Genomic DNA, 25,078 nt, shown 5'->3' on the forward strand with positions numbered 1-25,078 from the left:
CGGGAGGTAAGATCATTCCCAAGCAGCTGCTATCACTGGGAAGAGCATCAAAGTCTTGGTCGTAGCCCAGCTACGCCCCCAAAATATTGTATGAACTGAGAGATGCTGCTATCAGGGACCCATCAGGATTAGTCACTGCCCATGTTGCCAGTTCCTGTGATTTTTCTAGGAGCATTTCTGGTTGCTTTAAATTCCCAGCTCTGTGAGTCATGTGAATCTGTGCGAGTATGAATTTTTGGTTTTTTTTTAAGTAAGTTTCTAGACCTTGTGGCTGTGCAGAATAGCAAGGTGATGTAACCAGAGTGAAATCTGACAGCCTCAGGAGAAGGCAAATGAAAAGGAACTCAATTTTCAATTTTTTTTTTTTTTTTTTTTTGAGTCACACAAACTTTTTAGTCAGTTTGGTGATTTCTGGGACTGGCTCATGCTGCTGGAATGCTCAGAGCTGGAGGTCCACAGTTTTTCCCTTTTTTTCCTTTCACTTTCTGATTTCCAGGGGCACTTTCTTCTCCTGAGACCTCCGTGACAGAACTTAAAATGGAGGTGGAAGCAAAACCACGTCCCTAAAATGACGTGCTGCCTCCAGAGCAGGCATTGCTACCAGCCTCACTGAGATCCAACCTGGACAAGTGAAAAGTCCATAATTTACAGGGCAGAACACCATAGCTCCCACCACCAGCACATGGGCACGCACACGATCCTTGTCCACACTGGGAGCATCCCTGCATGGAGACGTGCGTGCACACAAATGCCTCGTACACAAACACGTGTGGTTTGTGGGCATATTTCAATGTACATAACCCTGTGTGTTTGCACCTGTAGCACATGCTTACACAGACACACACAAGGGCTGCACCTGGTTGTAAAGCGTGGAGGGAGCCACAGCCAGCAGGTGTGTGCAAGGGAACCAGCAGTGTGTGTGTGTGTGTGTGTGAACGTCCATGTGCATTAAATGCACATTTGTGGCCATTTAATGGGGCACACCCAGCCAAGTGCCTGTGTTAAAACTTGCCATGGGATGTGTGTGTGCCCTGTGGAGCCACCATCCATCACACCCCAATACAAAGAGACACCTCTTAGAAGAAGGAATATCCCAAACTGCCACGAAAGAAAACATCCCAAACTGCCTCTCTCAGGAGTCCCATCACCACACAACGGTGAAAAAAGAAATAAAGCCTAATTCAGGACACTGTTCTACAGCCATGACCAAAATGAGCTGCATGAAACACAGCAGTGGGTGGGTTCTCCTGCCCTTAGCTTTACTTTTTTCCCCTCTTTTTTGTGCACACCTACAGCACAACCACCACAAAGCTCCAACCCACAGCAGCTCCACGCCGGGTCCTGCGCAGAGGGGATCTGCCCCTCCGGCTGGTGTCCCAGCATCTCCCTGAGTTTGTACTACATATCGGGAAACCTGGACGCCAAAACCAAAACTGAGAGCAAAAATTTCCCTTCCCAAAGTGCCTGGGCAAACTCACAGGGAGATCTCCAGCAGCACCTTACCGGCTGAGTCAGTGGATGAGCCATCTCCTTGTGCTGGCTGCCCCATCTGCCGAGTTTAGCCGCAGCTGAGATCTTCTGCTGGTAGACCCAGAAAGGGGAGGTGGGGGGAAAGAAAAAACCTTCCTGTAAGGATCCCAGAGAGAGCAAATCCTACAGGATACAGCGTGGGGGGGGGGGGTAGAAAGGTCCAGCCCCGGTGACAAGGCACCGGTGCCACCACCCCCCAGCCCTCGCCGCAGCCGTTGCCATTGCCAGAGCTGCGGCGCGATGTGGCTCGGCGGGAGCCTCGCATCCCTCTGCATTGTCCCTCTCCAGTGCGAGCTCCGGCAATCTCATTTCATGGGAGACATCTGGTTTGATTCAAAGAGAAGAAAGGGGCGAGGGGAGAACCGCGCGCTCGCACACTCACCGCCCAGCCCCGGCTGGCTGGGAGCTGGGGAGCAATTGTCAATGCTTCCCTCCACGCTGAATCCTCCTCATTTCAATGAGAAAGGCCAGCCCAGGGAGCAGGGCTGTCCCACGCCCCCCCCCCAGCATTCCCAGTTTGCAGGAGGAGGGCTTTACTGGGGCACAGAGCCAAGGGTGGGGAGCTGAGCCCCAGCAGTCTCACCAAGCCTCGCTGTGCCCGGAGCCACTACAAGGCCCTGGGGGGCTGGGGGGCTCCCCTTTCTTCTTTTCCATAATTCCCAGGCCTGCAGTATTGTCCCTCAAATGCTTGTGGCTGTGTCAGGGGTCTTCCCACTGCAGGACCAAAGTCCTCATGTTTGTGGGGAAGCCTTTTGGAAGGCCGTGTCCTCCTTCACAAGGACGAAGCAGTGAGCTCCTTGTCCATGGGAGGGGGGGGGTCCTGCCCCATTGTGCCACCATTCACCCCGCTGACCCTGGCGCCCTGCTAGCCTGTACCCAAGGTGTCCCTGCTGAGCCACCACTCCTCCCAGGGATCCCTGTTGTGCCTGTGGGTCTCTGGATGGATCCCAACCCTGGACACCTCTGCAGCACCCCTCATGAGTGGGTAGCAACAGGTCCCCACACAAACCCTCCTTCGCCCATGACCCTTCCACAGTGTGGGGCACATGTTGGGTCCCCACATAGACCCCTTCCACTCATGACCTTCCATGCTGGGCGCACTCAGTGGGTCCCCTCACAGATCCTTCATTCCTGTGATCCCTCTGTGCCAGGGGTGTGCACAGTGAGTCACTCCTGGAACCCAGAGTGGGTCCCCATGCAGCTCCCTCCACCCACCCACCCGCTGCATGGTGGGTCCCCAAGGAGCCTCCTCCACTTGTGACCCAGGGAATCCCACTGCAGCCCGCTGCACCCATTGCACAGTGGTCCCACCGCAGTCCCTTCCACCCATGGCATGGCTGATCCCCTTGCATCATCCTCCAGCCGTGTCACAGTGGCTTCCCACGCAGTCCCCTCCACCCGTTCCCTGCACGGCTGGTCCCCTCACACCTCCCTAACCCGTGTCACGGTGTGTACCCCCGCCCCCGTGTCATGGCATGTCCCTCCACCGGTGACATGGTGGATCCTCCTGCATTGCCCTCCCCTGGTGGCACCGCGTGGTCCCCCTGCAGCCCCTCCACCCGTGACACAGTGTGTGCCCCTACAGCCCCTCCACCCTCCGCACAATGTGTCTCCCCACGGCAACCCCCCCCACTCCGTGTCCCAGGCGGCCCCCCACACCCCACTCCACCCATGTCACCGTGGGTGCCCGCGCAGCCTCTCCACTCGTGTCACCGTGGGTCCCCTGGAACCCCCTCGCCGTGTCCCAGTCGGTCCCCACAACATCTCACACCCACTCGTGTCACCGCGGGTCCCCCACATCCCCCTCCCGGTGTCACAGCGGGTCCCCCTCCCCACACCGCCTGCTCCCGCCACCTCCGCTCCCGCAGCCCCGGTCCCGCCGCCCCGGTCCCCGCCGCCGCGGGCGGGGGTGTGCCGCCACCGGACTACATCCCCCATCAGCCCGCGGGCCGGGCCGCTCCCGCAGCGCCCAGCCGCCTTCAAACAAAAGAGTTTCCCCCCGCGGGGCCGCGCTCCGCTCCGCGCCCCCCGCACCCCCCGCACCCCCCGGCGGCGGCGGCCGGGGGCGGGGGCGTCGGCGGGGGGACCGCGGTGGAGGCGGCGGGCGCGGGGCTCGGGTTACACGGGAAAGGGGCTTGGCCAGGCGGGGGGCGGGGGGCGGAGGGTCCTTTTCTCTCTCTCGTTCTCTCTCTCTGCCTTTTTTTTTCCCTTCTCCCTCCCGAGCTCTTTGTGTCCCCCCCTCCCCTCCTCTCGCCCCCCCCCCCCCCCAGCCCCCAGCCCCCTCCCAAGCCTTTGTTAGCCATGCCTAGCCTGGTAGTCCCAGGGATAATGGAAAGGAACGGGGGTTTCGGCGATTTAGGCTGTTTCGGTGGGAGCGGCAAAGACAGAGCGCTGCTTGAGGATGACCGGGCGCTGCAGCTCGCCCTGGACCAGCTCTGCCTGCTGGGGCTAGGCGAGCCTTCCTCCTCCTCCTCCTCCTCGGCCGTGGTGCTGGTGGAGGACAGCAACAACAACAACAATAACCCGCCGCCGCCGCCGCCGCAGCAGCCCCCGCCGCCGCCGCCGCCGCCGCAGCAGCCGCCGCCGCCGCCGCCGCCGCCGCCCCCGGCGGCCCCGAAGGGCTCGGCGGCGCCCAGCGCCGGGGCGGCGGAGCCCAAGTTGTGCGCGCTCTACAAGGAGGCCGAGCTGCGGCTCAAGAGCAGCTCCAACACCACCGAGTGCGTCCCGGTGCCCAGCTCCGAGCACGTGGCCGAGATCGTGGGACGGCAAGGTGAGCGCCGGGCCCCCCGGTACCCCCGATCTCCCCCGGTGTCGCCGCTCGCCGGCCCCGGGACACTCCCCCCGCGGCCGGGGGGCCCCGCCGCCGCCCCCGCCGCTCCCTCCCGCCCATTGTTCGGGGCCGGGGCCGCTCGGCCCCGCCGGGGACAAAGCCCGAGGCTCCCGGGCTGTGGGCGGGTGGCCGCGCTCCCCGGCACGGAGGTTTTTGGGGAAGGGCGGGATGGGGGGGGGGGTCTGTGGGAATGCTGCGGGGGCTTGTCCGGCTGCCGGCACCGGAGCCCCGCGCGCCGCTCCCCGGTTCTGCCAAAGAGCCGATCTCGACCGCGCTCTCCTTAAGAAAAGAAAAAAAAAAAAAAAAAAAAAAAAAAAAAAAAAACTGGGAATAAGGCGGGGGAAGGGCGGGGGGTGCGGGCTGAGCCCGGCCCCGCGCCTCGGAGTCCCCCTTTGTTGGCCGGGCGGAGGGGGTGTGGTAGTGCCGGGCTCGGTCCGAGCGGCCGGTGAGCGGGTGGGAGCCGAGCTCCTCCCGCCGCCCCCGGGAGCGGGGGGACCCCGGAGCGGGGGCACCCCGGAGCGGGACCCGCCGTCCCGCGTGGGCCCCCCGCAGCCGCTGCCCGCGCGCCGCCACAGTGATGCTTTTGTTCTCACGGCTCCGTTCGGAGCGAGGTGGAATGGAGGAGGGCTTTAAAAAAAATTACATATATCTCTCTCTCTCTATATATATATATCTCCATACCACACCCACTCTTAAGTCACCCCTCGCCCACCCCCACCACTCCCGGGTGTGCGGTGCGGGGCCCCGCGCCTCCCGTGGGCACTGCGGGAGTCGGGGCACGGCGCTGCTGAGAGAAGTTTTGTGTCGCTACAGAGGGAAAAAAAAAAATAATAATAGTGCGGCTAAGTGTTGGGCTTTTCTTTCTTTCTTTCTTTCTCTGAACAAGTAACTTGACGCTCTGGAAGTGCGATGGGCAGAGCCTACGGCTCCGTGGGCAGATGCTCCCCTGTGGGTTGGGATCGAAGGGCCCTGAGCAGAGGGTTTGTGGTGGCAGCCGGGGGGTGATGACCCCCAGTGCCCCGAGAAGGGCTGAGCTGGGCAAGGGGAAGCCACGGGGAGAGGGACACAAATGGTTCCTTGCTGGACATCTCTGACGCTAGGGCGTGCGGTTGGAACAATGGGGAGGCTCTGCTTGCTCCCACCCCTGGAGCAAGGGTCCGGTTCCCACGGACCGGTCCCGGTTCTCCGGGATGGAGAGTGGGCAGGAGTCCGGGGGGTGCTGACCTCCCCAAAACTTGGGGCATCTGCAGCCGAGGGAGCCGCTCGTGCTCTGGCGTTCACACTGGGATGGGGGCCCCTCACTGGGGAGATGGGCAGGAAGGGGTGAGGGTCTGGCCCAGGAGATCCCACTGGCCCCGATCCCGATCCTCCCTGTGCTGCCTTCACATTGCCGGGAGTGGAGCGCGGGCAGACACGGTGGGGCTCAGCACCAACTCTGCGCTGGTGTGTGTGAGGCCGTGGAGAATCAGGCCCCCTTTGTTTAATAAAGTTGGGAAAGAGGATTCGGCAGGCGGAACCAAGGGGAAATGTGCCAGGGCTGTTTTCTTCCAGGATCCCACTGCTGCCCCAGACTCCTGAGAAGGGGGTGTGTTTCGATGTGTTCAGAAGGCAGCACGTGCCTGTTGTGTCCAGAGCGATGGAGAGGAACGTGGAGACCTGGATTTTTTCCACCATTTTTTTGTGCGTGTGAGGGTTTTCCCACATCTGGGAAACTGAAATGTCAGTGTGCTGGAGCCGTGCAGATGCAGCTGTGGCTGTGCTCCTTTGGCTGCTGGGGCAGATGGTGCAGCCTGTGCCCCATCGTGGAGGTGGGTGGGATGGATCCTGTGCTGGGGATTCCTTCAGCACAGTCCCTGTAGCTTCGGCTCTTCACTCCAGCAGAGATCATGGCCCACACTTGTTTCTAAAGGCCTGTAGGAATGTCTCCACTGTCTCCTGTGCCTTGTTTTTGTGTAGAAGGCCGGATTAAGAGGGTCTGGAGCTGGGTGTGGGGCTCTCAGGGGATTGATTCCTGGACTCTCATGGATGCCTGACCAGGAATCCCAGATTGTCATCCCTTGGTAGTACCACTCCTGTGGCGATGGTTTTCTAGGAAAACAATTGTTTTATAGGTACCTGTGAACAGGGTGATAAACATCTTGAAAAAGGGAGGGGGGAAAAAAAGTAATAATGAAATAAAGATTATTTCACGGTTTTACTTGGTAACAGGGTTTAGCTTTTTCTTCATACTATCCCTAGAAACATTCTATCCCTTCAGATTATTTTATAATAATATCAACCATCTATGAAAGTGTTCCTCACAGGCAGGCATGGATATGAGAGGCCTGGATCTGGGCATAGGGGCCCTGGTGCACACACTTGGCCATGGGAATTCCACCTGCTATCAGGCCACCCCTCACTTTGCCAAAGGAGTGAAAAGGCACTTAAGTGTAAATAAGGCTCAATCCCGATGTATTTCTATTGGAATGTCTGTAAGGGTGGCTTGTGAAGAGGTGTAATCGTGGCAGAGGGGGTGGCTTCACTCCAAGCCAGAGATGCTGCAGGAACTCAACCTGAGCTTGGCAGCTCCTGCTTTCCCCAGGAGCTGTGAACGTGCCCCGGAGGAGCCAATCCAAGGTTTCCTGCTGGAAACCTTGCTCCAGTTTGCGCTGGGGCTGCTTTGTGCGCTGAATTTGAGCAGCGTGGCCACGAGCCTGCTGGGGTGGGGGACTGGCTGGCATGAGGTGGTGGGCTGTGGAAAGGGGGAGTGGTGGGAATTGGCCAGACAGGCTCCTCCACACGGTGCTCCAGGGTCCGTGGCAAAGAGCTGGGTGGCTGGTGGGATGCGCCAAGGGTTGCTTTGCAAACTGGAGGACAGGAAACTGGAAAAGGAAGAACGAGGGGATGAAGTCACAAGAATCCCTTTGACTGGTGCCTATGACCCCTGGGCATGGTTGGCAGTGACACCCCTTGCCTGGTTGGAGGTGGAGCGATGACCTCCACGCCTGTCCTCCTGTTGCAGTGAGGGGAAGGGGCAGGGGTGAGTCTCTGCCTGAGTCAGGGCTCCTGCAGGTCCTCCCCCCTTCCCCTGGCACGTGTGTGAACTCCAGCTGTGCTGAGTTTGGGTGACCAAACCTCCTGGTGTGTGCCATGGCACTGACAGTGCTCCCTGGTTCTGGAGCCAGTCCAGGCCTGCGTGGCACATCAGGGTGCTTGGTGGCTCTCGTATTTCTCCTCCCAGCTCGTGTTGTGGGTGTCCTGCCTGCAACAGCCTGTCCATGGCTGTGCTGGCTCTCACGGCCGTGCCGATGAAATTGTAGAGACAAAGCACTTGGAGGGGTTTGCAGTAGGATTTTTAGATGGTGGGACGTCAAGGGATGTGGGTTGAGATGGGGTGTGGGTGCTGGGAGGAATGGAGAGTGTCTGAAGGGCATCACGTTTTGGTCGTGCAGACTGTGAAATTAGGCAGGGGCAGAAATCCTCAGTCGCTGTGGTTCTTCCCTACAAGTGACCCGAGGTGGGTGTGGATTAGCCAGATCAAGATTCGTATCCAACTTTTCTGCCCGCTCCTACAGACAAGCTGGGCTGCTGTCAGTGGAGCCAGGGGAGAGACTGAAGGGCACATTTAAGGCCAGATGTTGTGGTTAGGGAGACGTGGTGCTGGTTCTTTGTGTGTCTGGCGTGTGCAGGTGTCAGGAGAAGGTGTGGGGTTGCTTTGGCTTCTTGCTGCGCCCACTCCCAGATAAGACTTTCCCTGTAAGGATTTTTGGGCTCTCTAAGGATTTTTGGTCCTTCTAAGGGTTCTTGGTCTCATCACAGTAATAGCATCCATTGTCACCTGTACTCACAGACACCCTTTGATGCAGCACCTCCCAGCTTGCTCTTACCAGCCTGTTGTCACCAGGAATGAGATTATGCGAGAGAGGATCTTAACATAAATTGCTCTTTTCTTGGCAAGGTGAAGTCAAATAACAAGAAGCTTCACTAAACCCAGGTGATTGGGTTCTTTGTGTAGCTCCAAACGTGCTCCAATGCTTTCAGCATTTAAAAATAGTCCGAGGAAGCCTTTTCCATTGAGGAAGTCTGGTGATGGCAGCTCCCCCACCCACCCTGTGGAGGTGGATGCATGTACAGCATCCGAGGAGCAGCGAGGGGAGCAGATCTTCTTGTCTCCTTGCTTCACCGAAATCTTGGATCGAAAGCCACCCGATCCGGTCGGGTCTGAAGGCAACCTCCGTACGCTGCTCTGGCAGCTCGGGATGGGCCTTAAAGGGGGAGAGATATCGCAGTCGGTGTCGGGTCGTTACGAAGTGTTAATGAGAATTGGTCCGAATTTACGCCAGGGAAAAGTGCGGAACGGGATCGACTTGGTGCTGTTTGAACTGGAGGTGGGAGGAGAAAACGGGTCTGGGAGAGAGAGAGAGAGAGACAAAGGGAATTTGCTAGGGAGACACGCACGCTCCCCCGCGCATCGGATCGGGCTGCTGGGTGCCGCGCTGACCGAGTGAACCGCGCCGCAGCGCAGCCGCCCGGAATCTAGGGCAGTGGGAAAGCGTGCTGTCATTGGGTGGGGGCCCCCGCCTTTGTCTGGCAGCCCCCTCCCTCCCCGCGTCCCCCCGGCGCTCGCCGTGCCCCGCTTCCCCCGCGCTCTGCCCGGCCCCGCATGGCACACGCGGGATTGTGCGGGGCGCCGCGGGCACACCCACTCCACGCCGTGCATCGCTGCCGGGGCTGGGGGCTTCCACTTCCCAACTTTCCTCCGCAGCACAAGGCGGTGATTGTGGCGCTGGGTTTTTTTTTTTCTGTTGGGTGTTTTGGTGGGCTTTTTTTTTTTTTTTTTTCCTTTTTCTTTGTTGGCTTTTTTTTTTTTTTTTTATAAACAACTTTCACCACAATGTGAAAAAGCGTAAAAATCGCCGCGCTGGAACAAGGCAGTTGATGGTTTTCCTGGCATGGTGTGTTGGGTGGTGTTTTTCCCCTTCTTGTAAACACAACTTGCATCATCAGGACAATAAACCCTCCGTGCAAAGAGATTTAGTTGGTTGGTTGTGGTCCTTTTGTGTGCATTTGTGTTTTTTTTGACACCACTTTCATCAGGTCTTCAATGCAGCAAAACCTTACCCCACAGGCCGTCAGGAGGGTTTATTTGTGAAGTTCTTTGTGTGCTTGTCTTTTAACAAGGCTTTCATGTTAACGGGGAAAAGAATGCCCCACCTTACCCGAGGTAGCTGAGGGTTGTTTATTTTATGATCCTCTTCAATTTTATGACTACAATAGAAAAAAAGACCAAGTTCTAATTTGCCCTTAGACCCTCTTGCACCCCACTAGCAGTGCCAGAAGGGACTGCGTGGGGTGTTTGCAGGTGTAATTTGTATCTGTGCAGTGTTAACAGTGCCTTGCCATAAATGAGAAGAGGGATAAAAAGCTTTTGTCTGTAGAGATTACTTTGTATCTGATGAAAACAAGAAATATCAGGACCTGGAGTGATTTGTGGGGTGTGTTTTCCGAAATAAAACCACAGCACAGTCAATCAAACAAAAAGATCCACCTCGGGCTTGGCTCCGGAGCTGTTTGCTGTGGCTGGTACAGCTCCTCTGGTGCTTCCAGGGTCAGGGTCATGCTCCTGGGCTGGAGGTGCCAGTTGGTGCCAGGTGGGAGCCTCTGGACTGCACCAGTAGCAGAATATACCTGTGCAGGGTCTGGCCTTGTGGCAGCACCGAGGAGAAGGTCACCAGCAGGTCTAACTCTGAATTTACACCAAAGTGAAATTCTTTGAGGGATCTGCTCTGCAGGCACAGCTGTGTGTGATGGCACTGTCCTGGTGGCATTGTCACCGTGGTGCTGTGCTGGGCACATCCCTTCCGTGCTCTGATCATCCTCTATGCCTGGGAGCCTTGGGGTAAGCCCTGCTGAGGTCCTGTGAAATCACACTGGCTTGGGCCTGCTCAGAGTGAGAATATTTGGGATGGGTTCATGCCAAGGAAACGACAGCTAGATCAGATGCATCCAGCACCCTCGTGTCCCTTGTGAGCAGCTGTCTTTGCTGAGGTGAACCAAGCTCCTGGAGCTCTCTCTGTTAATTTTGATGGATTTGTTGCCGTGATGCAGGGGAAAGCAGAGATGAGAAGGTGGCTGTGCATCCAGAGCTCCCCCTGACCCCCACCACCCATCTTGGCAATGTCTAGACTCAATTTATTTATATGTTTTCAGCCAGAGATGGCTGCTCTGCGGATTAATTCCAGTTAGCTGACTGGTCTGGGCACCAGAGGCTCTCCACTCCTCCAGGGTTTGGTCCTGTGTGGGAATGTTTGTGATGTACTCGGGTAATTTGCAAACACGTTTACTTTGAGTCAATTGGTAATCAGTGAAATTAAAGAGAAAAAAGGGTGAGGGGAGGAACTGAGCTTATGGAATGCTTTGGGATCTGCATTATTGACAAAACCCAGGATAACAGAAGGTAGGCTGTGGAAACACAATGAGAAAGGGCTTAATTCTCTGTTTAATATAGAAATCTAAGTGGCAGGGGTCTGCCAGGGATTGACACACTGATGTCTGTGCACTGCCATAACGAGGAGAACATGCACCAAGTTATGTATTGGTGCTGCTTTCATGGGTCCCTTTTTTCCCTTAGCTTCATTTTGACACCACCTGCTAGGCAATTCCCTCCCTTCCACCTCCCTCCCCTTTGAATAATCCCCCGAGTAAAATGCTTTGTTACATGGTGTTTTCAAATTTCAGTTATGCATGAAGGGAAAGTGTCAAAAAAACACCCCATGCAGGACAAATTTTGTTCAGAATAAGCACATCGGGGTGTGCTGCCCATCTGGCTGGGATGCCATGGGCCACATCCTGATCCACATGTGCTCCATCAGAAAAAGGTGCTCTCAAAGCAGGCTCAGCCCCTTTTTAGTGTGCAGAGCAGTCAGGCATGGGGCTGAGATGGGCTCGGAGCCTGGGCACTAAGTGAGTAAATCACGTTTAAGCCCAGCCTGGTTTTAGCTGATGTAAACCAGTGCAGCGCCCCTGGAAGTTGTGGAGTTCTCTGGATTTGGGCTGCTGATGGTTTGGCCATTGTCTGTGCCAGTTCAGAGCTGCTGGAGGTCGGGGCCGCTGGGCTGCTGGGCTTGCTGGAGCTGGTCTAATTTCCTAGGAGGTGATTTTCTCCTGTTTTTAAGCACAGGATCCCCATCTGTCTGTCTCCACAAAGCTGGCTTTCCCGTCTGCAGGCCTGCACAGAGACCCTCCCTCCTCCCCCCCTTCTCACACCACCGACTGCACCACGCGTCCTTTTGTCCGTTCCAGATCCTCCTTCCCCTCCCTCTTGCCGTGCTCTCTCCTTGCCCACCTTCCCTTTGCCGTTTTGGGGTGTCTTGGCTTTGCTCCCACACACCTCATTCTCCTCCTCCCTTGGAGGGATCAGGGTGTGCCTCTCCCTTCGATTTCCACCACCTTTGCTCCATCCCTAACTCCCTCCCACTCCTCCAGCTCGTGTAACGTGCTTACATTTGCCCTCATTCATGTGTATTCCTCGCCACTGCTCCCTTCCATCTGTCCCCAGCATGGAGCCCCCGTCCTTTGTCACCGCTCTGCCTGCCTGACCCTCCCTGTCGGCTCGGTGATTGTTTCCTGTCCTGCCGGGCTCAGATCCCTCTCCCCCACACGCCGTCATTGTCCCACAGCTCAGAACAACGCCGAGCCCAATCCCAGCCGTGCCTCACGCCTGCCCGAGGTCTTTTCTGCACAGGAGAGCGAGCCTGGCGCTCCAGAGGCAGAGCGCGGGTCACTGCGGAATTCCACGGCGCTCCTGCAGCCTGGGGTGATGCACGGGGAGGCATCTTCAGCTTGATGCCTGCTGTGAGCACCCCTGTCTCTCCATGTGATGCTCTGGTGATATCCCTGGGGAAATGGTGGCATCTCGGTTAATCTTCCTAAGATGGAATCTCCCTCTTTGGAGAGGGAGTGAGCAGCACAGGAGCGGGGCAGGGAAATGTCTGCCAGCAGTGGGGTCAGGGACAGCCCAGCCTGCCGGGGGTGCCAGAGGGCACGGGGGACCTCTCAGGGTTTTATCCAGCTCTCCTTGGGATGAACCTTTATTATGGATTTTGCCTGCCTGCGTTTCTCCTACAGTTGAGCTGTGCCTGGCTCCATGAGGTCCTGTCCTTTGAGTTTCCTGGGAACTGATAGCACTGGGTGACCACTGGTCCCCATGGGCTGTTTGGAAACTTTACTCAACAAAGCATCACAAATTTACCTCATGGTGCAAACTCCGGGGAGTAACCCGTGAGCTACACTGGATTTGGCAGGGGGTGGATTTGGTTTGGATTTGGGGATTTTCCCAGATCTTCTTTGTGCCAGATCTGGCATATCCATTCCCCAGGAACACTGAATTCCTGTTTCAGAGATGGGTTTATTGCAGCAGCGCTGTGATGTGGAGCTAGGAGGAAATTTTGCAGGAGCACAAGGCAGGAGACAGCTATTCCTGCTCCAGAAACGGGAAATGAGGCTCCGGGAGCTGAGCTAGCTCTGAGGAGTTAAAAATCACAGTGGGAGTTGACAGTGAAGTTCGGATTTACCGGCGTGTGTCCCGTGCTGCTGCCAAGACCCTCCGAGGGGCAGTGGGTTCACGGCTGTGCCAGGGGCCGTGTGTGCCCGTGCTTGGCCAGGGCTGTGCCTGGTGCCCATGTGGTGCTGTGCCCAGTGCATGTGTGGTGCAGTGCCTGGTGCCCATGTGGTGCTGTGCCCAGTGCATGTGTGGTGCAGTGCCTGGTGCCCATGTGGTGCTGTGCCCAGTGCATGTGTGGTGCAGTGCCTGGTGCCCATGTGGTGCTGTGTCCACTGCTGGCACAGTGCTGTGCCCGGTGCCCATGTGATGCCGTGCCCGGTGCCGGCACAGCGCTGTGCCTGGTGCCCACGTGGTGCCGTGCCCAGTGCATGTGTGATGCAGTGCCTGGTGCCCATGTGGTGCTGTGCCCACTGCTGGCACAGTGCTGTGCCTGGTGCCCGTGTGGTGCCGTGCCTGATGCCCATGTGGTGCCATGCCTGGTGCCTGTGAGGTGCTGTGCCTGGTGCCCATGTGGTACCATGCCCAATGCCCACGTGGTGCTGTGTCCAGTGCCTGTGTGATGCAGTGCCTGGTGCCTGAGCTGTGCCCAGTGCCCGTGCAGCACCACGCCCAGTGCCTGTGCAGTGCCGTGCCTGTGTGGTGCCGTGCCTGGTGCCATGCCTGGCACCTGTGCGGTGCCGTGCCCGGTGCCCATGTAGTGCCGTGCCCAGTGTCCATGCAGTGCCGTGCCCGGTGCCCATGCCCCTGCAGTGCTATGCCCGGTGCCTGTGTGGTTTCTGTGCCTGGTGCCCGTGCTGTGCCCGGTGTGAGCATGGCTGGCTGAGCTGAGCGTGCTCCACGCCGGGCACTGCTGGATGCAGCGGCTGCCGAGGTGCCCGTGTGCCACGGTGCCCGTGTTCCTGCCAGCTCTGGTGGCACTGGGCTGTTTCCATCGCCACAGGTGTGGGCTTCAGTTCTTGCCAATGATACTGGGTGCTGCTGTCCAGGGAGCACCCCGATGTCACCAGCCTGTGTCTCACGAGGGGAGCTGTGGGTGAGTGGCAGCCCTGAGCTCCCAGCCTGAGAGATGCTGTTATTTATCAAGATCTGTATAAATAATAATGTTCCAGCCCAGGAGCTGAGGAATCTGCATTTGGTGGTTGCAGAGCCATCGTTTGCAGGTCACTGTGCATTGAAGTGTGATGTCAGTGGAGTGTGTGGAGAAAACCTGCTGGGTAGTCAGAGTACATACAGATGGTCTTTTCTGGGGAGAGAGAAGGTGGGGTAGGAGGTGCTGGGGGATCTCACAGAAGTTCCAGTGCTGTGTCCTCATCCTGTGGTTCTGTGAGCCCTGAGTCAGACACCCAAATCCTCGGGAAACCACAGCAAAGTGCTCACCTCACTTGGTGTGCACGGGAGAATCACAGGTTTTAACTTTTCTTTGAGATCTGAGCCCAGAGCACACCTCCTGCAGAAGAACCCCCAGTCTGCACTGGAGCTTGGTGCCAGGCTCGGGGCATGCCTCGGGGCACCAAGTGAGGCTTTTTGAGAGAGGGGTCTGAGGGGCAGGACAGCAGCAAGGAGGGGTCCAGGAGTAGTTTAGAGAACTGTGCCACATCTGTAAGAACTCTTAGTTGCTTGATGGCATCCTGGTGTCATCTGGGAACCCGAAGCTATCAGCTGGATCAAGACCCTCTAAAAGATCATTTCGAAGCCAAAACACACTGGAAAGTCTTTTGCCCTTTTTGGGAAAGCAGAAGGCTGTTTTCTGAGCTGTGAGGAGGTGGGGGAATGGGCTTGGTTGGTTCTAGGATTTGGGGAATGGGCTCTGGGATGTGGATACTGTTTCACAAAAACACTGCTTGGCCAGTGATCTCGAGAGAGAGTCCGAGCACCTGGAGCAGGAATCTTTGCACAGCCTGCTCTGGAGCTCACAAGAGGGCAGCCCTGCCCCATTTCTTCCTGTTTCAGCCCCAAAGCAAATCCTGGCCTCCTGCTACCCCTGGCCATGTAGCTCTGCTGGAATTTGCAGTCCTGCCATATCTGCAGTGTGGAGTCCCAAACTGCTGCATCTCTGCAACTCCCCTCCAAACTTGTCCCCCTAAAGTTCACGGCTTTCACCCTAAAACCTCCTCTGTAGCACCAAAATCCTCTGGCTCTCTGGAGTCAAGGTGGGTGACTCCCCTTGGGAGCTGGCACAGGGTGGCCAAGGGGCTCCACATTGGCCAGCTAGGCTGTGGGACTGGCATCCCTCTGTTCTCCTGTGACCTCCAGGCTGCCCCATGCATTAGCCCTGTCCCCAGAGCCCAAGGATGAGCATTGTCTCTGGGGGGCCACCCTGGGGCTCTGGGGACAGGCTTTGTCACAGAGCCCACTGCTGCCTGGGGTGGATCCCCCATTACTCCGTGGTGTTGGGGTGCGTGGAAGGGAGATCTTAGGGATGAGTGCTGAGGGAAGGCACTCGGGGGAGGATGGTGTGGTGGGGTGCAGCACACAAAATGGTGATCCCCATTTTGGGGGACGAGGGAGCATGGCACTCCTGAGGGGAGGGAGTCTCTGGGAATGGTGAGGGTGGACCTCGCTCCGGCATTTCCCCTCAGGGTCAGGGGGATAGGGCCTTTCCCTCATTCCACGTCCTTTGCAGTGGCTGCCAGGTGGCACAGGAGATTGTGGCCACTCAGCCCAGCGTCCTGCAGAGCAGGGCGAGCGGTGCGACCTCCTCGTTAACTGCTGTGCCTTCTTCTCTCTCTTCCCAAGGCTGCAAGATCAAAGCCCTGCGGGCGAAGACCAACACCTACATCAAGACCCCGGTGCGGGGAGAGGAGCCGGTCTTCATGGTGACGGGGCGGCGGGAGGACGTGGCCATGGCCCGGCGGGAGATCATCTCGGCGGCCGAGCACTTCTCCATGATCAGGGCCTCCCGCAACAAGGCGGGCACCACCTTCGGCAGCGCGCCCACCCTGCCGGGGCAGGTCACCATCCGGGTGCGCGTGCCCTACCGCGTGGTGGGGCTGGTGGTGGGCCCCAAGGGAGCCACCATCAAGCGGATCCAGCAGCAGACCAACACCTACATCATCACGCCCAGCCGAGACCGGGACCCTGTCTTTGAGATCACCGGCGCTCCCGGCAACGTGGAGCGCGCCCGGGAGGAGATCGAGACACACATTGCGGTGAGGACAGGCAAGATTCTGGAGTACAACAACGAGAACGACTTCCTCTCCAGCAGCCCCGACTCCGGCATGGAGAACCGCTACTCAGAGGCTTGGCGGGTCCACACGCCAGCGCCGGGCTGCAAGCCCCTCTCCACCTTCCGCCAGAACAGCCTGGGCTGCATCGGCGACTGCTCTGTTGACCCCGTCTACGAGACCCCCCGGCTGAACGACCAAAACGACTTCAATTACGGTTACCTCTTCCCCAACTACGGCGTGAACAAGCAGGATTTGTACTACGGGGTGCCGGAGTCAGGGGCCCCGATGTGGGCTGGGCAGGAGAACACCAACCCCGTCTCGGTGCTCTTCTCGAAGCAGCAGCGCTCCAGCAGCACCGGCACCATCCACCCCAACTCCCACCGCTCGCCGTCCTCGTCCATCCCGGAGCCCGGCCTCTCCGGGCTGCCCCGGCGGTCGCAGGGGGAGCCGCTCCAGGGGTTTTCCAAGCTGGGAACGCCCGCCGCTGCCCGGACGTCCGTGGCCAGCAGCCGCGAGTGCATGGTGTGCTTTGAGAGCGAGGTCACGGCCGCGCTGGTGCCGTGCGGCCACAACCTCTTCTGCATGGAGTGTGCCGTGAGGATCTGCGAGAGGACTGATCCCGAGTGCCCCGTCTGCCACGCGGCAGCCACTCAGGCCATTAGAATATTTTCCTAAAGAGACAGAGCAGGGCGTTGTTGGGGGGGGACGGGGTGTGGGGGTAGGAAGGGAGAATGGGGGGGGGGGGGGGTCCATGAGAGAAAAATGATGATAATAATAATAATAATAATAATGGTGATAATAATAATAATAATAATAATAATAATGACATCTGAAGAACAAAAAAAAAAAAAGAATGAAAGAATAAATTAATTTAAAGAAGAAGAAGAAGAAGAAGAAAAAGAAGAAAAGAAAAGAAATTATTTTACAAGCAATGTATGTTATTTTTTAAAAGAAAAATAAGTGAATAATAAAATTAAAGTGAATAGCAAAGCCAGAAATTTTGAAGGGCGAACAATGCTCCAGCCTGCAATGTCTTTTGTAAACCAAGTACTCAGAACGCACACTCGGATCTCGCAAGCAAAGCAGTTTCGTTCAGTTTTTTTTGGTGGTGAGATTGGGACTTCTTGGTGATGACCAAGCCAGGCCACCTGGATCGACTGGGGAGGGAGCAGGGATGCAGGGAGGGCCCTGCCAGCCTTTCTCCAGCCGCCTTCAACCTCTGTCTTGGCCTGAAGCCCCCACTCTCCTCCCCCCAGGGTTGTCGGCCCAACTGGGAGCTCAGAAAGAAACAACAGAAATAAAGGAAAACGGATGACAGGGATTTAGAAGAACAAGAAAGAAACCATCAACCTCTGGGAACCTGTTAGAACGAGGGCACAACTGTATTACCTCAAAGATTTAAACAAAAAAAAAAAAAAATCACAGCTAAAGAACTTTTATTGTTTTCCTTTTTTTCTAAAAAAATCCCAAACAAAAAAAAAACACAAAAAAAAAAAAGAAAATCAAAAAGAGAAGGTGAAGAAATAAAAACGACGCCAGTGAAACTGAAGAAGGTTTGGAAGAACCTATTGGGATCACACCAGGCGACGAGCATTTATTTTGTTATTCTGAGCCACCGCGGAGTCTGGAACTTTGTTCTTTTTTCCTTATCCAAGCAGGGATTTGTTCATCAGTCCAATCAGGAGTCACTAACAGGGTATTTCCAAAGCACTCCCGAGTTCCCGTCCATGGGGGGAGTGCATCGACTTCCACGCTTCCCTAGGTCACTCTTCATTCTTTCCTCCAAGTGATGCCAGCTGCAGCTACACACACACCACACACACACACACACAGAGAACATTGTGCTTTTCTTTTCTTAAAAAAAACATACCTATTGCACCAAAACCTAAGAGAGACGATCATGCAATACAGGCAATGAGCCCATATGAAACCAACATGCATCCCAACAGAGAGCAAAAAAAAAAAAAAAATCCCCGAGTTTATAGAGATAATTTTGTTGTCGTCGTTTTTAAACTGGACCAAAACTTTTGTTACCCAAACCAAGTAGGGGAGAAAAAAAAAAAAACAAAAAAAAACAAAAAAGAAGAAAAAGTATTTCTTTATGGACCAAAACCTCTTCAGCTGTCCTTTTCCTGGATCTTCCTGAGGTTGGCCACTTTTATATATTATATTTTTTTCAGAACGAAACAAAACAGAAAAAAAAAATTGCCTTGTTGAACATCCTTTAATCATTTCAAGACTCCTGGTTTTGTTAAATGAGATACTTTAAAACCATTGGGAAGTGGGAGAGGATGGGCTTCAGATCTGGCTCCTGTGCCAACGCATGCAAGGTGCAAGGCCAGCACCTTCACTCCATCAGGTTTGTTCAGCTGGTCTGTGGATGCCAAAATGCTGTGATGTTAAAAATGTGTTGGATTGACCTATTGAGTACCAGTACACCCAGCTATAAATATATGTGTGTATATATATATATATAGGCACTTAATTAATCAAGCACCTATATATATATATATATGTGTGTATATAAACCCATATATATAATTTTTCTCCCACTACCACCACTTCCCCATTTCCTACCCCTTAACTTCTGCTCACAGATCCTGGACTCTGATTTAGAACTGAACCAACAAGTTTCACAACTTGGCACAGACAGTTCTAACATCAAAAAAAAAAAAAAAAACAACAAACAAGCAAAAAAAAAAATCACCTGAGATTTTTTTTATTCCCTTCAGTTACAGGAGACTTTATTTTCATCGTGATAATGTTCCTGGGAACATCCTCCCTTCTGCTTGGTTTGCTGCCACTTGCTCCCAGCTGCTGCCTGTGCCCTGGCCCAGTGGGCTCAGGCCAGCCGTGGCTGCAGTCACTGAGGGGGCTGAGCTCACTGTGCTGGGGCAGGTGGTGCTGGTGCTCTGTGCTGATAAAGATCCACTTTTGATCTCCAGACACCAGCTGGAGGGTTTTGAAATGATGGTGGGATGATGGGATGCCTCCACTGTGTTGCATCAACAGTAGTACATTCCGAAGGGGCAGACCAGAGGGGCGGGCAATGTTCCCAGGCTGTAGCAGATGCTGACGTTTTGGAAAAAGTGAAGACAAAAGTAACAATGCCGTGCTAACGGGACACCGTCAGGCAGGATTGGTACTCCCCTCCTCCCCAGAGCTCTAAGAACCCCTGGCCCTGCACGGCCGTTCACACCGGGACCGGGTCGGGATGCGAGCACTTCCTGGGGGAAGGCGCCGTGTTCTGCACCCACTGGTGTGGGGCCTGTGGGGTGATGGAGGGCTGGGGTGCTCTGGATGAACCCCCAGAGCCCCCACGTCCCGAACTGTCCTGGGGCACAGCCGTCCCTCCCCGTGGCAGCGTGGCCTCAGCAAAGGCTGGCCAGCACTGGCCACATCCTTCCTAAAACTGACCCATTCTCATTCGAAATCTGGCCTCAGTCTGGTCCCAGTTAAGGGAAGGGAAGGGAAGGGAGAGGGGGACATTCCTGTTCTCTGGGAACCTCTCCCCTCCCCAGTGCCACCTTCTCCACCGCGTCCTGCCCTCCCCACCCCAGGGTTGTATTTTATCCGTTCATTGCGCAAAATTCTCCCGCTGATGTAGAGAGAGTGGTTGAAGCACGAGCTGGGGGGCGGGGGGTGGGGGTCGGGGGGGTGGGCAGGGGGATCAGCCACCCTTCGGAGGGGCGTTCAGAAGTGTTGGTGTTGGTGCTGGAGGGGCTGAGCTGTGTTAGTGAGTGAGTAGTCGTTCTTGGCTGAGTGGAGTCTGTTCGTGGTAATGTGAGCAAGTTCTTGATCAATGTCTTTATTTGATGCCAGGTTGTGAAGAGGTGGGTGGGAGTGGGGAGGGGGGAAGGAGACCCCTGTGTTGGGGACCTGGGGTGGGGGGACCTGTTCTAGCACTGACTGTAGGGGGGTGGGGAATGGGGAAGGTACAGGGGGCTCACCTCTGCTCCTTGTACCTCCTCCCTCACCTTAACAAGCGAAAACGATGTAAAAGCCTCCTGCATGCTGAAAAAAAACGTTAGAGAAAAAAAAAAAAAACAAAACCCCTTTCTTTTTTAAAATAAAAGAAAAAAAAAAAAAAAAGAAGGGAAAAAAAAAAAAAAGAATCATGACCCAAACAAACGTCCAATGCTTGCTGTTGGGAACCGGAGTGGGGCTGTCCTGGGGGGGCTGCCCCTCTCTGCAGATGAGGTTCCTACTCAAGTCTCCAAGTTGGCCTTGAATAAAATCTTCAGTTCCAATAACCTTTATATATATATATATATATACACATATATATATACATATACATATATATTAAAAAAAAAAGCTTGATGTAGCAGTTCTAGTTTAAAATGAATAGAAGTATTTCGGCCCCTGTTTTATTTTGATTTTTCCCTGTCCCCTGCTTCCCGCTGTACCCCCCCACCGACTCCATATTTTGATGTAGCAACTTTGGAAGAAAGAAAAAAACAGGCGCTGTAAATGCACCGAGAGCTACCTCTGCCTCGAGTGGGGGCTGCAGGGAACTCGGGGGGCTCGGGCCTCTCCCTGGCCCCATGGGGCACCCAGAGAGGGGCAGCCCGGGCCCTGCCTGTTGGCATCCATGGGGAGCCCGGTTGCGGGGCTTAAACAACAAATTTGCGTAAATTTTTTTTTTTTTTCCTCTTTTTAAATATATGTATATATATAAAAAAATCTTTAAAAAAAAAAAAATAATAAAAACAAAAAACAAGAAAAATGCCCATGACCTTAACTATTTGCTCTGACTTGTATCTTCCTTGATAGGTGACTAAAAATGGCTTGTTGGTCTAATTCACCAGCAATAACGATAACTAAATACAGCCCCCTCCTCCTGCACCCATCCCTTTTCTGCAGCGCCCACCGAGCCGGGTCCTTGCACTTCTCCCCTTCCCTCCCACCACGAGGGTGCCCTTGGTGACCCCTTCTTGCAGTGTGAACCAACTGGACTGACCCTCGCTGGCTTCAGCTGCCCCCACGATCCTTCCCAGGCTTTTGGGATGACCCCCTCGGGGTGCTGAAGCGATGGGGACACCCCACTTGCTCCTGGTCTTCCTCCCTCTGGGTTAGGAGCAGCAAGACCCCCGTGGGAAGCCTGGTCTGTGAGACCTCCATCCTGCAAAATCACGTCCCACCAGAGCAGGGTCGGCTCCTGGGAGCGATGACAGGACACGGGCACCCCCCGAGGGGAGCCGGTGCCAGCGGGCGCCGCTGGTTTCCCCTCGGCCCAGCTGGGGAATGGGGAGATCCCCGGGGTTTGCATCAGCCCGTGGGGCTGCTGGAGCCGGGGTGGGGACCGAGGTGACCCGTGCCGTGCCGTGCCGTGCCGTGTGGGTGCTGGTGCTGGTGGTCTTTGCGAGGCAGCGACACGAGGGCACAAGCAGCGGCACCGAGGGCAGGTGCCCAAAACCCGGGGCTGGCAGCAGAGAGGGCAGAGCTGCGCTGGAAGGCGCTGAGCTGCTGGCAGGACATGTCCAGGTCCAGGCAGGACATGTTCAGGTCTGGACAGGACCTGTCCAGGTCTTGGCAGGACATGTTCAGGTCTTGGTAGGATGTGTCCAGGTCTGGACAGGACATGTTCAGGTCTGGGCAGGACGTGTTCAGGTCTGGGCAGGACGTGTCCAGGTCTTGGCAGGACGTGTCCAGGTCTGGACAGGACATGTTCAGGACTGGACAGGACGTGTTCAGGTCTGGACAGGACCTGTCCAGGTCTTGGTAGGACCTGTCCAGGTCTGGGCAGGACATGTCCAGGTCTGGACAGGACATGTTCAGGTCTGGGCAGGACGTGTTCAGGTCTGGACAGGACCTGTCCAGGTCTTGGTAGGACGTGTCCAGGTCTGGACAGGACCTGTCCAGGTCTTGGCAGGACGTGTCCAGGTCTGGACAGGACATGTCCAGGTCTTGGCAGGACCTGTCCAGGTCTTCGCAGGACGTGTCCAGGTCCAGGCAGGACCTGTCCAGGTCTTGGAAGGACCTGTCCAGGTCTGGACAGGACGTGTCCAGGTCTTGGTAGGACCTGTCCAGGTCTTGGCAGGACGTGTTCAGGTCCAGGCAGGACCTGTCCATGTCCGGGCAGGCTCAGCCCCATGGGGGGACAGAGGGGCTCACCCTGTGGGGCTGTAGCAGGGTGCCCACCCCGTTCAGCACTGGGATTTCCACTCGTGCTTTGCCAAACTGCCGGCCCTGGCTGCAAACGAGGAGCTGGGGCTTGGGGCTGTGCTGGATTTGGGACTCATCCCGTGAGTTTTCCTTGTGGACGTGACCTCCTGGGTGGAAGCGAGCCGTGACAGGGCTGTGGGAGCGAGGGCTCCCCGGTCCCGTGTCGGGGTCCTGCCGTGTCCCCCAGAACTGCATTTTTGGGTGGTGTTTGTGAGCTGCCGTGGCGGGGACAGCGGCTGCTGGACAAGGGACGGTGCCGGGGAGCGGGTGACAAAACGTGACAAAGGGAAACGGAGGGATAAAGTAATATCATGCTGTGATGTCATCCTCATCAACATAAATTATATAGAGAAGAGTGTGTATTATAATGCATAACAAAAGAAAGAAAAAAGAACCAAAATTGGATTTATAGTTAATGAGGAGATACTATAAAAATATCTTGTCCTAGCTCCCTTTTGCAAAAGTATTTTTCAGCTGGAGGGATATCTATTATTTTTTTCTCTTTTCTTTCTTTCTTAAAAAAAAAAAATAATCTTCATACATACAAAGGCTCAGACTGTTAATATTGTTAACCTCTGAAATCAAAATACTCCAACCTGTTTTGTTTGGTGTTTGAAGGGTTTATTTTGATGCATTTCCTGGTGTTTTTTAAAGAGAGAGAGAGGAGGGAAAAAAAGATTTTAAAATTAGAACATTTCTTTATAATTTAATATTCTATTTTAATAAATGCATTTATTACATGTAAATGTAGCAAGGAACTGGGCTAATAAAAATACTTTTTATTAGGTAATTTATTATAAGAAAAAAGGATATTTTATTTTATGATAAAGTGATCCTTAAAAGTTTAGAAGGTTTAGAATATATGTAGGTTAAAAAATACATTTGTATCCAGAGTATTGCTTAAAAAGTGTTTTTAATATATGTTTCATTTCTCGTGTGTGCGTGTGTGTATGTAAAGGTGATAGTTATGGTGCAGATAGCCCTTTCCGCAAATAAGAAATTAACACAGTTGGATGTATTTAAACAAAAAAAAAAAAAAAGGATTAAAAAAGGTAATTAAAAACAGAGAAGTAGAAAAGAAAAACCACTATAAACCCAAGCCTGTGCCCCCATCCTGTGGCTGCTCCATCTGGGAATCCCCTTGGAAAGGGTCGAGCTCTGGGTGGATTTTGGCTCGGGGCTGGCTCTGGGGCAGTCTTTGGGTGGCACCACCCCACACTGGCCCTGGCGAGCCCCGGCCCTGCTGTGGCACAGAGGAAGCTGTGGCACAGCCCTTCCCGGGCACCCTGAGCATCCCAGGGTCCCACCCAACCTGAGCCACCTCCCGGGCGGGCGCTGGGGAACAGATTTTTTCCTCCCGCTGTGGTTCCCTGGGACAGGGGCTTGTGGAGAGCTGGGATCTCACAGGGCAAAGCTGGCACTGCCCAGCTGCCCGCCCTCCTCCTCCTCGTTGCCAGCACTGCCAGCCTGATCCCACCCCGGGGAGCCAGAGGAGTTTTGTCCTTTTTGTGGTTGCAGAGAGCCCAGTGTAATGCGAGGATCTGTGGTCATTTCCACAGCCTTGCCAGGCAGAGCTGATGGTCACTGCTGGCACAGACACCACTGGACACGCTCCCGGGGGCTCTGGGTGGTCACTGCTGCCTCCCTTTGGGCTTTGGCTCCGTCTCTTGGGCAGGTTGTGGGGACAGGAGGGTTTGGTGCCAGTGTTCAGGCCAGGCATGATCTTGAGAACATCCACGGTCGTTCCTTTGGAGCTTGTGCCACAGCGGAGCCGTGCACTTGTGGTGCTTTGAGCAGCCAGGGGCTGAGCTTGCACTGAGCTCCCAGCCAGCTCCAGCCCATCCGAGCTGGGAATGGGAACGGGTCACCCCATCTGCTCCCCAGGGCACTGTGGGCACAGCTCCTGCTGGACACCCACTGCAGGGGCAGCCAGAGCAGGGGGAGCGCCCCTGGCTGGGTTCTGAGCTCCCGTGAATCCAGGAAAGCACTTCAGCATGGCTCCAGCACATCCTGAAGTGCTTCACAGGATCTCATCCCAGGGCTGCTTCAGGGATTTGCTGAGCAGCCCCGACCTCCCTGTGGGATGGGGAGTGGGGGAAGTCTGTCCCCCTCACACCCCGAATCCAGCCCGTGCCCTGCTCCCCCTCCCAAAGCAGCAGGATGACGGGGTGATGTTTCTGCTCTGTTGCCTTTCAAAGAAGCATTTTAAAATAAGAATTTTTTTTTTCTGTTTGTTTGTTTGTTTTTAACCAAAAAATGAGAAAAAAAAAAAAAAAAAAGGTTTGCGTTGATGGGTATTAAAAAATGTTAATAATAATAAACACTCAAATTTATTTCATATAATCCTAGAGTAAAGATTAAAAAAAAATTAACTAGTTCAAATAGTAGATGCTATCCATATTGTTTAATCTATAGTAGATCCAAGTGATCCCAGACAGAGCAGAATGTAAAATAAACTTGTGAACACGATCATTGTTAACTTCCCCAGGAATTCCATCTTTTTTTGGTACTATTTTTCTGAAGCAAACAAATAAATGACCGAAAGCCTAACAAAATAACAACCACCAACTGGTACCTTCTGTCAATCAAAGTCCTGAAGTTATTTTTATAGAGGGGAAAAAAAAAAGACAAAAAAAAAAAAAAAAGGGATCTAATAATATGTATTTTTTTAAAAAGATACGTTTGGGGGTTTATGTTGCTTTTTTAATAAAAATAGACAGATTTGGCTAGTCATGGAACAAAATAAGGAAGTTTTAGGCCATTAATTTTTGCCTTATTCTGACTTCCAGCCTTGGGCTTGGAGCAGGAAATTGCAGAAAAATGTTCAAAGTTGCTGTTACT

The 25,078-nt window shown here is 54.7% G+C and overlaps 1 protein-coding gene across 1 annotated transcript; it reads left to right on the forward strand.

Annotated features, from left to right (window-relative positions):
* The first annotated feature begins 3,831 nt into the window (after nt 1–3,831).
* MEX3A (mex-3 RNA binding family member A) lies at nt 3,832–16,756 on the forward strand. The gene is made up of 2 exons (XM_054001100.1): nt 3,832–4,300; nt 15,639–16,756. Exons 1-2 carry the CDS (start codon nt 3,832–3,834, stop codon nt 16,742–16,744), a joined length of 1,575 nt encoding a protein of 524 aa, XP_053857075.1. The 3' UTR covers nt 16,745–16,756.
* Nucleotides 16,757–25,078: the final 8,322 nt, after the last annotated feature.

The sequence above is a fragment of the Vidua macroura genome, chromosome 29, assembly GCF_024509145.1.
Source record: "Vidua macroura isolate BioBank_ID:100142 chromosome 29, ASM2450914v1, whole genome shotgun sequence".
In the NCBI taxonomy this organism is placed as follows: Eukaryota; Metazoa; Chordata; class Aves; order Passeriformes; family Viduidae; genus Vidua; species Vidua macroura.

Excerpts from the sequence above, each read along its gene's own strand:
- MEX3A (XM_054001100.1), top strand. The coding sequence starts at position 3,832 with ATGCCTAGCCTGGTAGTCCCAGGGATAATGGAAAGGAACGGGGGTTTC. Across the intron at positions 4,301-15,638 it reads CGAGATCGTGGGACGGCAAG|GCTGCAAGATCAAAGCCCTG; the intron begins GTGAGCGCCGGG and ends TCTCTTCCCAAG.